The sequence below is a fragment of the Xyrauchen texanus genome, chromosome 36 (assembly GCF_025860055.1).
Source record: "Xyrauchen texanus isolate HMW12.3.18 chromosome 36, RBS_HiC_50CHRs, whole genome shotgun sequence".
Lineage (NCBI taxonomy): Eukaryota > Metazoa > Chordata > Actinopteri > Cypriniformes > Catostomidae > Xyrauchen > Xyrauchen texanus.
Genome location: NC_068311.1, coordinates 9,177,103 through 9,190,146, shown reverse-complemented (window position 1 = coordinate 9,190,146; position 13,044 = coordinate 9,177,103). Strand labels below are relative to the sequence as shown.

General features: G+C 37.3%; 1 protein-coding gene across 1 annotated transcript; it reads left to right on the top strand.

Moving 5' to 3' along the window:
* The first annotated feature begins 2,761 nt into the window (after positions 1–2,761).
* Positions 2,762–8,743, top strand: LOC127630070 (ADP-ribosylation factor-like protein 4A). Its single transcript, XM_052107479.1, has 2 exons — positions 2,762–2,843; positions 7,404–8,743. The coding sequence occupies exon 2, from the start codon at positions 7,482–7,484 to the stop codon at positions 8,082–8,084; it is 603 nt and encodes a 200-aa protein (XP_051963439.1). The 5' UTR covers positions 2,762–2,843; positions 7,404–7,481; the 3' UTR covers positions 8,085–8,743.
* The last annotated feature ends 4,301 nt before the right edge of the window (positions 8,744–13,044 follow it).

Below are 13,044 nucleotides of genomic sequence, written 5' to 3'. Positions count from 1 at the left end.
TAGCATTACTATAGATTTTACAGCAGCAACATGAAATAGATGCTCCACTGACAATGTTATGCATTTTACAGTATATGATATCATATTGTTTGGTCTCAGATTATTTCTCAGGACACAGGATGTGGCTGAATCACAATTAATCCAATGAGTCTGTTCACTTCAGAAGAAAACTGCCCTTTTCTGCGACTCAAACCTTGATCTCAAGTCATAGTTGTGGACTCATCCCACCACAACCTATGATTCACCCTGATCCATGGAACATAAAAGCCCCTGACTTCACCCCAACTTGTAGAGATCTTTGAGTTTGTCACTAATAAAGAGAAAATATCTGCACCTTTTTAAATCAAAAGGTAGTTTGGATGAAAAATCCTTTATATTGGAAAAGGTTAATAAAGTGTCTCATTCAATGTTACCTGGACTTGAGCAGAAGCGACAAAGCAAATCATTTATCTCATGCTACAAACCAACAAGCTCACCAGTGTCAAAGCTGCAGTTTGTGAGAACAGAGAAGTACCCTATGGGGCCATACAGAAATCCAAAACCTCATAACTTCAGACCTGTAAGTTTCTAATAAGATAATTGCTCACATTATCTGTATTGCACTATTTGGACACTAGGTGACAGCCTAGTAAAAATTTAAATAGCATATATCCGATTGCAGTTTGCTGAGGCCATGGTGACCTCTTTGGATAAAAAAGGACCCAGATCGTTTGATCATAAAGTCTCAATACTTAAGAACAGGTAAACTTGCAGATTTCATCATGTAATACAGAAAATTAACAGCAGTGGATAGAAGCAATATGATAGGGCTGGGTGAGAAATCAATATTTCAGTACTTTTTTACTATCAATCTCCACTTCCATTTTTTTTTCCACTTTTATTTTTGATGATTCGCATTCTTTGTGCATATCACCACCTACTGGGCAGAGAGGAGAGTTTATAGTAAAAGGTCTTCAATATTGATCTGTTTCTCACCCACACCTATCATATAGGCGGATCTTTTGTGACGTCATTGTTTATGTTTGTCGCGTTGCATCATGGGAATCGTGTGGCAGGAAACACCACTAGATACCTGTAATTTGATTGTTTGAACGTTTTTTGTCATCCCAGATCCCATATGGGCTTTGAATAACTTCGATTTTGTCACCAATACAAATTTTGAGCTTCTCTCCAAACCTCCTCCGGTCTTCAGATGTTAAAGTGCTTATATATTGTGGATTTCGCCCGCTAACTCTCTTGAAAGTGCTCGTCGCGTCTTTACAGCCCGCCATACTGTTTGTTTTTTTGCCACACAACCACTCGCGCATGCGTACAAAGATGTCAACAAAGATCCTCCTATTGCTTCAGTAGACACAAATTAAACCACTGAAGTCTTATGGATTACTTTTATGCTGCCTTTATGTGCTTTTTGGTACTTAAAAAGTTTGGTACCCATTCACTTGCTTTTGTATGGATCAGAAGAAGATTGAAAGTCATACACATCTTGGATGGCATGAGAGTGAGGAAATGATGAGAGACTTTTCACTTTAAGAGTGGCATACACATACAATAAGAAAAAAATAATTAAATTGTGTTTGGGTTAATTTTTAAAATTGTAAGAAGAAATGTTTTCCATATTTTTATGATTTATGCTTCAATTAAGACACAAAAACATGACAACTGTATACAGCTTAGAAGTTTAAAATATATGAACTGTACTGACAATTGTCTTACTAGTATTTGTATCACATAGCATACCTTAAATTATCTTTCTCTGAGAACCTGCAGGTAGATGGTTTTACATGTCTCTGGAATAAACTTGGATATAGTTGAGGATCCAATTAAATAAGTAGTGCAGGGTATGAAAAGAGTTTCCTGTAAACATAATAATACAATAACATAATGGCATCACTTATGGTAACTGTAAAATTGCACATGTATTTCCCCATAATAACTATAGGGATGGAAAAAACAGGGATGGTTTACACACATACAAAAAAAAAATACTTTAATCATTTATTAAACCTGTATGGCTGTCTTTCTACCAAGGAGCTCAAGAAGGAGAAATGTTAAGGGCTGACAGCCTCAGTCTGACACTTAAATTGTATGGAAAATGTTACATAAAAGTGAATGGTGACTGACCCCATTCAGCCTTACACCTCCATTGGAAAATGGAAGTCATAGGGGTTTGGAACAACATTATGACTATAAATGATGACTTGTTTTATTACCACTAACAAGTTAACTATATACATTTCCATATCATTACATATCAAAAGAAAAAAGAAAAAACAGCAGCATTGCCTGTTGCCCATGACATTCAAAGACGTCAGCAAAAGTAAAATCTCGAGTGTGATAAAAAGATCACAATTTTTTACCAGCAGTTTTACCAGAGACTATTTAGACTTTGGTTTTACTCAAGTATGTTGGGCCAGTGTGAACATGAGTTATTTTAACCAACATTCTAAAACCAACTACCAACGTTTGGGGGGCAGATGGGCAGTGTGAATTGGCCTTTAGAAATAATATTTTATTCTTTACATTATTATAAATTTAGGCTAAGAGAGGTATGTATGAGGAATTTAAACAATAAAAGAAACGAGTTTTTATGTGTTAAATATGTATAATGCTAAATTAAACAGTAATTTATCAAAGTAGTAGAAACTGTTTAGACTGTTAACTATTTGTATTCATATTGAGCGCATGCCCTCATCTCCATTGACCAATCAATTTAAAGGTAAACAAATGAGCTGATGCGTTCGTACGTACGTGTAGGCGCACGCTTGGGTCAGTAGAGCAGCGTGAACTGCTTGAGTGATACTAGAAGTCTAAAGTCTAAAAGGAATGCTGAGTGAGCGGCAATGGTAAGACTTTGGTTTTTGATCTTTTAACAAAACGGCGTTATAAACACATACGTAAAACTTAGAAATGTATTTATTTTAGATAGAACCTAGTGTCGTTACCACGTTATGATCAATTCGATATATCAGCCAAAGGCGCGGGTTGCGGTTCACGCGGTAAAACATTCACGTATTTTCACGATAGATTACTTTCGTTTACCACAAATATAGACATTAAGTGAGAATACTCACTTAATGTCTATATTTGATTATAATCGTAGCTTCGCGTGGCTTATCTGTCGTGTCAAATGAAAGTCTCAATTCAACAGGTGGACACGAGAGACTTTCAGAGAAATAACAAGCCCTCGCGGCGTCAGCAGAAATAGCTTGCGGTAATATCTCTTTTATTGTCATCATTTCTCTGTTCCTAGGAAATATTGAATCATTGAGCTATGCAGAATTTCTGAAAGGTTCATTATTATTATGCAGTGTGGGTGTTGTTTCTCTGTCAAATTGTTACTTTATTATTTTTTATACTTTTTATTAGGTTACGGCTAAAAATGTTCATATGACTGATATAAAGGCATAGGCTTATTTGCTTGAAATTTGTTTTGTAGACAGATACTTGTATTATACATACATACATGCATACATACACCAATCAGCCACAACATTAAAACCACCTGCCTGTTATTGTTTAGGTCCCCTTCATGCTGCCAAATCGGCACCAACCCCGTATCTCAGAATATCATTCTGAGATGATATTCTACTCACCACAATTGTACAAATCGGTTATCTGAGTTATCGTAGACTTTGTCAGTTGGAACTAGTCTGGCCATTCTCTGTTGTCCTCACTCATCAACAAGGCATTTCCATCCGCAGAACTGCCGCTTACTGGATGTTTTTTTATTTTTGGCACCATTCGTAGTAAATTCTAGAGATTGTTGTGGGTGAAAATCCAAGGAGATCTGCAGTTATGGAAATACTCATACCAGCCTGTCTGGCACCAACAATCATGCCACGGTCCAAATCACATCTCACATTTTTTCCCGATTCTTGATGGTTAATGTGAACATTAACTTAACCTCCTGACCCCTATCTGCTATGATTTTATGCATTGCACTGCTGCCACATGATTGGCTGATTAGATAATCGCATGGATGATTGTTGGTGCCAGATGGGCTGGTTTGAATATTTCTGTAACTCTTGATCTTTCACACACAACAGTCTCTAGTATTTATTCCGAATGGTGCCAAAAACAAAAAACATCCAGTGAGTGGCAGTTCTGTGGATGGAAACGACTTGTTGATGAGAGAGGTCAACAGAGAATGGCTAGACTGGTTCAAACCGACAAAGTCTACGATAACTGCAATTACGGCTCTGTACAATTTTGGTGAGATGAATAACATGAATAACACCTTCACAATATTAGGCAGGTGGTTTTAACGTTGTGGCTGATCGGTACATGCCTATGATAGAAGTACCCAGAATACAAGGGAACTCCATTTTATACTGTTTAAGAAGCATCGCACGTGGCACCTGATAGTGTCTTTAGAGAATGCCCAGAGTGTGCAAATGGAGAATACTTTCAAGAAGCTAAAATATAAAAATAGTTTTGATTCAACAATCTTTGGTGCCCTCATAATCCACATAATTTTATTTGTGTTATTTCACATTTCTGACGATTTTACTCTTATTCTAAAATACGTTGATCTGGCAGTGTGTGTGTACATATACGATACGATATTTCGATACAATCAAATATTGATATATCGCATTACTTTTTTCTCATGATATAGTATTGATGTTTTAGATCCATGTATCAATATTTATATTCTACTATTTGTGTATTCATATAATTTAAACAAACAAAAAACTTGGTGCCCTTTTACTTCCAATTCAAATCAGACATCAGTATGTAACTGAAATATACTCAAATGTATTGGAATTGAATTTGAAATTGATTTGTAATCTATAAATAATATATGGAATCGTGACGTGAATTGCAATGCGTATCATATTGTGAGATGCCAAGCGATACAGAGCCCTTGTATAGACAGATAGATAAAATATACAGTGCATTCAGAAAGTATTCAGACCCCTTTATTATTTTTTAATAAACTTTTTTATGTTGCAGCCTTATGCTAAAATGCTTTAAATTATATATTTTTTTCACATAAATCACAAAAATCCATACCCCATAATGACAAAGCAAAAATCATATTTTTTATGCAAATATATTAAAAACTGAAACAAACATAAAATATCACATATTTTAAAACTGAAATATCACATTGACATAAGTATTCAGACCCTTAACTCAGTACTTAGTTGAAGTACATTTGGCAGCGATTAGAGCCTCAATTATTTTTGGGTATGATGCAACAAGCTTTGCACTCCTGGATTTGGGGATTTTCTGCCATTCTTCTCTGCAGATCCTCTCAAGCTCTGTCAGGTCGGATGGTGACCATCAGTGGACAGCCATTTTCAGGTCACTCGAGAGATGTTCGTTTGGGTTCAAGTCCGGGCTCTGGCTGGGCCACTCAAGGACATTCATATAGTTGTCCCTAAGCCACTTGTATGGTCTTAGCTGTGTGCTTGGGTTCATTGTCCTGTTGGAAGGTGAACCTTCGGCCCAGTCTGAGGTCTTGAGTGCTCTGGACCAGGTTTTCATTAAGGATATCTCGTATTTTGCTGTGTTCAACTTTCCTTCAACCCTGACCAGTCCCCCTGTCCCTGCTGCTGAAAACACCCCCACAGCGTGATGCTACCACCACCATGCTTCACCGTTGGGATGGTATTGTGCAGGTGATGAGTGGTGCTTGGTTTCCTCAACATGACGCTTGGAATTGCGGCCATACAGTTCAATCTTTGTTTCAGTAGACCAGAGAATCTTGTTTCTCACAGTCTAAGAGACCTTTGGGTGCTCTTTTGCAAATTCCAAGTAGGCTTTCATGTGTCTTGCATTGAGGAGAGGCTTCCGTCTGACCACTCTGCTATAAAACCCAGATTGGTGGAGTGTTGCAGTTAGGTTTGGGAACCGAGAACTGGTTCTTGTTCAGAACCGGTTCCAATCTTTAAAAAATTCCAGAATCGGATGATCTTTGTGACTTTCAGTTCTGTTAATGGTTCCCCTGCTAGAGTTTTCTGCTGATTTGGCTAGAACACTGTACTGAAATATTCTGACAGTGTTTCCAGCAGCGCATTTCTGCAGCAGTGCTGCCTTCTACTGGGTCAAAAGCCTAAAACACACACAAAAAAACGACTATTTTGAGCCTCTTACGCTGAATTTACACATACTCTGTGAGCAGGGCATGAGCAACACAATACGTTTGGGCTTTCACATTGGGCTCGGCTCTTTTCTAGGTTCCTACGGCAATGCTGGGCAGTCACATGCGCTTGTTTATCTGCGTACTTGGTCGTGATTTGTAATGCATCAAAGTACCTTTTAAGGCAAGTCAGTCCACTTGGCGGTCATCTTTGGAATGCTCTTGGGCATGTTTAAAGATACACAATTTTGTAATACAGGGAAATATATATATATATATATGAAAGCTGCCATCACATTTCTTGTTTGTTTATATACAGTCCAGATATAGTCTAGTTAGGATACATTTTTGGATTTGATATACACAAACACACCTTTTCACACATTTTTCAAACACACCTTTTTATAAAAAAATGTATTACATTTTGTTATATCTGCTCTGTAGAAATGTTACATTTAAAAGAACTGCAGATGAAAAGTAATTCCAATAAGAAATGCATTTCTCATTTTCAAATAATTCTTCCTCAAATGTACTAAAAGAACTACTGGAATCGTTACTTGAACCAGAATCGTTAAGAGGAACCGGAATTATTAAATTCCTAACGATTCCCATCCCTAGTTGCAGTGTTTGTTTGCAAGTTTCGCCCTTCTCCACATATGATCTCTGGAGCTCAACCAGAGTGACCATCGGGTTCTTGGTCACCTGTCTTACCAAGGCCTTTCTCTAGAGCTCTAGGAAGAGTCCCGGTTGTTCCAAACTTCCATGTAAGAATTATGTAGGCCACTGTGCTCTTGGGAACCTTCAATGCAGCCAGCTGAAAGGTGTTTTTTTTTTATTTATTTATTTTTTTTTTTTTTTTTTTTTAGCCTTCCCCAGATCTGTGCCTCGACACAATCCTGTCTCTAAGCTCTGCAGGCAGTTCCTTTGACCTCATGGCTTGGTTTTTGCTCTGATATGCATTTTCAGCTGTGAGACCTTATATAGACAGAGGTGTGCCGAAATGGGATGCACCTGAGCTAAATTTCAAGTGTCAAAGCAAAGGGTCTAAATACTTACGTCAATGAGATATTTCAGTTTTTCCTTTTTAATAGATTTGCAAAGTTTTCAAAAATCTGTTTTTTGCTTTGTCTTTATGGAGTCTGGAATGTGGATTTATATGAAAATCAATAAATCAATCATTTAAAGCAATTTAGCATAATGCTGCAACATGAAAAAAATTAAGGGGTCTGAATACTTTCTGTATACCGTGATATATATTTATTAACCATACCTAAAAGCACTATTTAGTTGATGACTCTGTTCTTTAACTTCCTAGGCTAGTATTGTGGAACTTGGATTTAGGACACATGAAACTACATCCTAAACTGGTATTAATCTCATACATCTGAGGGAAATGGGGAACGGAATATCAGAGCAACCTAATTTTCTCTCCAGTCTTCCATTCTTTAATTCTCTTCACATCGCTATTCTGGGCCTGGACTCTGCAGGCAAAACCACTGTGCTGTACCGTCTGCAGTTCAATGAGTTTGTTAACACTGTCCCTACCAAAGGTTTCAATGCAGAGAAAGTCAAAGTATCTTTGGGGGACTCACAAACAGTGACGTTTCACTTTTGGGATGTTGGCGGCCAGGAGAAACTGCGTCCTCTTTGGAGGTCCTACACTCGTGGCACAGATGGTATCTTGTTTGTTGTGGACTCTCTGGATGCAGAGAGAATGGAAGAGGCTAAAACAGAGCTTTATAAAATTGCCCGCTCCTCTGAAAATCAAGGAGTGCCTGTGCTAATTATTGCTAATAAGCAGGACTTGAGACAGGCACTGTCACTATCACAGATAGAGACCATGCTGGCACTCCATGAACTGGGACCCACCACGCCATGGCACCTGCAGCCCACCTGTGCCATCATTGGTGATGGACTCAAAGAGGGACTAGAAAGGCTTCACGAAATGATCCTAAAACGAAGGAAAATGCTCAAACAGCAAAGAAAGAAAAAATAGTCAGTAAATGCATTATGTAAAGGAAAAAAGATACAAACTATCATTTTTATTTTCCCAAAGTTTGTTAGAACTGAAAAGTGCTTTAGTTGTTTGTTTACTTGTTGTTTACTATGTCACAGACACTTTAAAAAAAATAAATCTATAAACCTAATATAAATCTTGACATTTTACTGTCACAGTGAAGGATGAATTATTGAAGGTTTTATTTAGAGTATGTTTACTTGCAATAAAAATGCTTTAAATGTTTATTCTAAGTTGTCAATTGTAATACTTGAAGCTATCTGATGAGTTCAGATTAAATATTTTGTTTTCAGGAATGTTTCCTATGGAATCATGTTAAAGGGGCACTCAGTAATTATTCATTTAAGTTTACTGTCCAACATGGCAGTCGTTTTGGACAAACTGACACACTCACCTTTCACTTTATTAGGAACACATGTACACCTACTTATTCATGTGATTATCTAATATAAATGCATAAAACCATTCAGATATGAGTCAGGAGCTTCAGTTAATGTTCACATCAACTGTCACAATGGGGAGAAATATGTGATCTCAGTGATTTTGACCATGGCATGATTGTTGTTGCCAGATGGGCTGTTTTAATTATTTCTGTAACTGCTGATCTCCTAGAATTTTCACCCACAATGGTCTCTATAGTTTACTCCGAATGGTGCCAAAAAACAAAAACTTAGAGAGTGTGGCAGTTCTGCAGACAGAAACACCTTGTTGATGAGAGAGGTCAATGGAGAATGGCCAGACTGTTTTGAGCTGAGAGGCTACGGTATCTGAGGCTGCAGTGGGCCTACCATCTTTGTACCTCAGCAGAAATCAAGTTTCATCAGACCAGTCTATGTTTTTCCAGTCTTTAACTGTCCAGTTTTGGTGAGCCTGTGCTCACTGTAGCCTCCGCTTTCTGTTCTTGGCTGACAGAAGTGGATCCGATGTGGTGTATAACTTTTGTAGCCCATTCGCCTCAATGTTTGAAATGTTGTGCATTCTGAGATGCTATTCTGCTCACTACAATTGTACAGAGTTGTTATCTGAGTTACCGTAGCATTTCTGTCAGCTCTAACCAGTCTCTGTTGATCTCTCATCAAGGTATTTCCATCTGTAGAACTGCCACTCACTGGTTGGTGGATCTTATGTTGCCTTCTTGAGCATCAATAATTGTTTGCACCTTCTGTAATAGTTGTGTATTAGTCCCTCAATTGTCAAAATCTGGACCTCATATATAGCCACTGTTGGGAAGAACTGTGCAGAAGATGCTGAGAGACCAAATAATTTTACTGTAGTCTGATTTTTTTTCTTAAGGTGGACATCTTCACTGCTCAGAACAAAGCAGTGATTCATGAACAATTATTATACAAACGGTCATTAATCATCGAGAAAGCAACGCACCATATTAGAAACCAAGGGTATGTAAAATTCTTAACAGGAGCATGTGTGTGAATTCAGTTACTATTTTGTCATGTGGAATATATGTGAGGATGTGTTATGTCAAATAGCTTCTTCAGGGCAGTACTAAATAAAAAACAAAATGCAATTTTTATGATCCTTCAACACACACACACACACACACACACACACACACACACACACACATTGATTTCTTAAATACTCTTTAGTTAAGGTCTTAAAGTCTTAAATTTAATTTCATAAAACCTGCTGAAAGCTTGTGTCAGCCATAATTGTTTTTGTTCCCTGAGAGAAATTGTCTGTAAAGTGAGAAATGCATGGCTGGTCGTGTGATCTCAACACGGCAGTTACCATGAGGCGACACACCCCATGTAGAATTAAAGCTTTTATTACACTTCTGATATGACAGGAGTCTTTATGTCTGGTAAGTGTACATGATAATAAACATTTTAAAGGTAACATCAAAAGGGAAAAATGAATGTGTGCACCTTTAACTCATAGAGAATCATTTTCCTTGAAGAAAGCTTGACTATTTGGAGACTTGCACCACCACCTTCTTTAGTTTGGTAATACTCGGGTGAAAATGGAAAGCAAATGCACCTCCATCATACATTACAAGACTTAAGACTACTCTGTCTTCAGGTTAAAAATGACCTCTTATATATGATGCTTACACTTTTGCAGGCATCAGAAATGTATTGAAAGGGGCCAACTGGAGGATTTGTGTGACTTTGACTTTAGTTGTGGGATTTGGCTTGTATCACATGCTCCCCTAAATTCCACTTTAATCTCATAAATCCAGAGTGACTGGGATTCTTCCCCCTGTTCTATTGATGTCAGTAATGCTGAGATGGGAGGGTGACAGACTGGAAAAATCTGTAGCGCCGTTTCCTTTCCCACACTTTCACTGGGTTGATTGTGAACTGCAAGTTAGTGTCACCTATAGTTTTTGGTAAACTTTTAGAATATAGATTTAAGTGCACAGGTTTGATTATTTCTAGCATTTGATTTATTTTAACCCATGATGTTTTAATTAGCCTGTAGACATGTTCTCTTTTTGCAACCACAGTAGGGCTGTTAGATTCCAGAATTTTTGGATTATAATTGCAGGTTTTTGGAATGGATGGAATTGATTTTAAAAGTTGATTCCAGACTAATTTTCTAAATTCGAAAATCGAAAGCAAATTGAAATCTTACAATAAAAACTAAGATAATGCAATTTATTATTTGTGATTGATTGTATGAATGACAAAAGGTCATGTTGCCCCCATGTTGACTTTCGGAATTGAAAATTGAATTCTTTATGGACTCATCTCCCAGACCGGTATGTTCAAAATTTATATTTTCGAATTCAAGTTGTTACAGGGTTGTATCAATAAAAGTAGATCTTAAGACCTGTATAACTTGGCTAGTCCACCAGAAACCAATCAGACAGTCAGATACTTTAAGATATATGGATACTAAGCACAGTCCTTTAACAAGGTAACTGGAAAAATAAATGGTCTAAATGAATGTAATCTTTCTCACAGGAGGTTATTTAAATTTAGACTTTAATGTGGTGAACTGTTCTGTGGGCTGAAGGAGTGGTGCTTTAAAGAAGATAAATTTAGAGGTGTAACTTCTTACACCTCTAGTAAGGTGCATAATTGCAAGATAACTTACAACTTTCAAAAACGTTTTTATAAAGTTGTACCTTTTATGAACAGTTATGACTTTTATTACTACAGAGACCAAGCAATATTCATGTCATAAAATATAGATGATTGATTGGCATGTTATATTATCTATATATTTGAGGCATTGATATATTTTTAGGTGTCATTTAAATTAAAAGCCTAATTTGAGTACTTTCCAATTCACTCAGATGGGCTTCTGTTCAATGTCTGCCGTAATAACGTTGGGAGACCACAAGGGGGTAATTTAACATTTACTGAAGCAGGTTGAAAGGCACATGTATCACAACATGGGCTGTGTCTCGTTTCGAATGATGTGTGATAGGTAAGATGTGTCCTTTGAAGGCAGCAGTGTACCGAGCGTCCCCCTTCAAACAAATCTCATTTAAATGAGACGACCTTCTTAGGACAAACAGAAATGGAACGTAACATGGTTTCTATGACAGCACACCACTCTTTAACAAGCGCGAGTGCTTCGAGTGAGATGGTAACATCCCTTTAGAGGGGAATATATGAGGTCAATTTTAGAATTATAAAGATGTAAAGAGAAAAGTAAATATATTTTACAGGTGTACTTGTAATTGTCTAATACTTTATTTTAATTATATATTATTTATTTTAATTATATTTAGATATCTCAGAACACCTGCAGTGCAGTCTATGAGATTGTGTGGGAAAGAGAAATGTGGAATGACCTGGCGCTCCGTGCAGTTCCCCCGTAACTCCCCCTGTCAGTATCTGATGACAGTGTGATGGCAGACTGCTTTTGTTCAGCTCTGCTCTCATCTCACTGCAGCATGAAGGATGAGGTCGGGTTGAGGGGGGTCTAGTAGCTGTTCCCCCATCCTTTTGTCTGAAAAAGCGTATTCTCTGAAGTCTGTGACCTTCAAACAGGTTGTTCAGAGGAGTTATGTGTTCATTCTGGCAAACGTCATGTTATTAAGAGACCTTCAGGGCCAAATAAGTACTGTTTTAATCTTTTCAAACAATGTAAACAATGTGTTGTTCCGTAATTGCAAATGTCTGGTTTATGTCAATGTGCTGTCACACATAATGTGATCAACACAAAGATCTACATTGTGTTTTGTATGATAATTGCTGATTGTTTTAAATCCTTAGGCTTTTGGTTGTTGTAAATACTGTATGCATGAATCTCAAGAAACAAAAAAAATGTCCCGGTCATATTTCTCTCCAAAATCACACAGATGTGTATGTATGTGTGTGTGTGTGTGTGTGTGTGTGTATATATATATATATATATATATATATATTATACACTGGCACTCTTATGGAAAGAAATTGTTAATTTTATTCACCAAAGTGGCATTCAATTGATCACAATGTATAGTCAGGATATTAATAACATGAAAAGTTACTATTACAGTTTAAAAAAAATATTTCAGAACTTCTTAATACTTCAAAGTGTTCTCAATAAAATCCTCTACATGCAGCAATGGCAGCTTTGCAGATCCTTGGCATTCTAGCTGTCAGTTTGTCCAGATACTCGGGTTACATTTCACCCCACACTTCCTGAAGCACTTGCCATAGATGTGACTGTCTTGTCGGGCACTTCTCACGCACCTTACAGTCTAGCTGATCCCACAAAAGCTCAATGGGGTTCAAATCCAAAACACACTTTTCCAATTATCTGTTGTCCAACGTCTGTTTCTTTGCCCACTCTTAACAGTTTCATTTTGTTTTTCTGCTTCAAAAGTGGATTTTTCTTTGCAAGTCTTCCCATAAGGCCTGCACCTCTGAGTCTTCTCTTTACTGTTGTACATGAAACTGGTGTTGAACGGGTAGAATTCAATGAAGCTGTCAGCTGAGGACATGTGAGGTGTCTATTTCTCAAACTAGAGACTCTGATG

Bases quoted from the DNA above. Each gene is read 5' to 3' on its own strand.
- LOC127630070 (XM_052107479.1), top strand. From the start codon at position 7,482: ATGGGGAACGGAATATCAGAGCAACCTAATTTTCTCTCCAGTCTTCCA.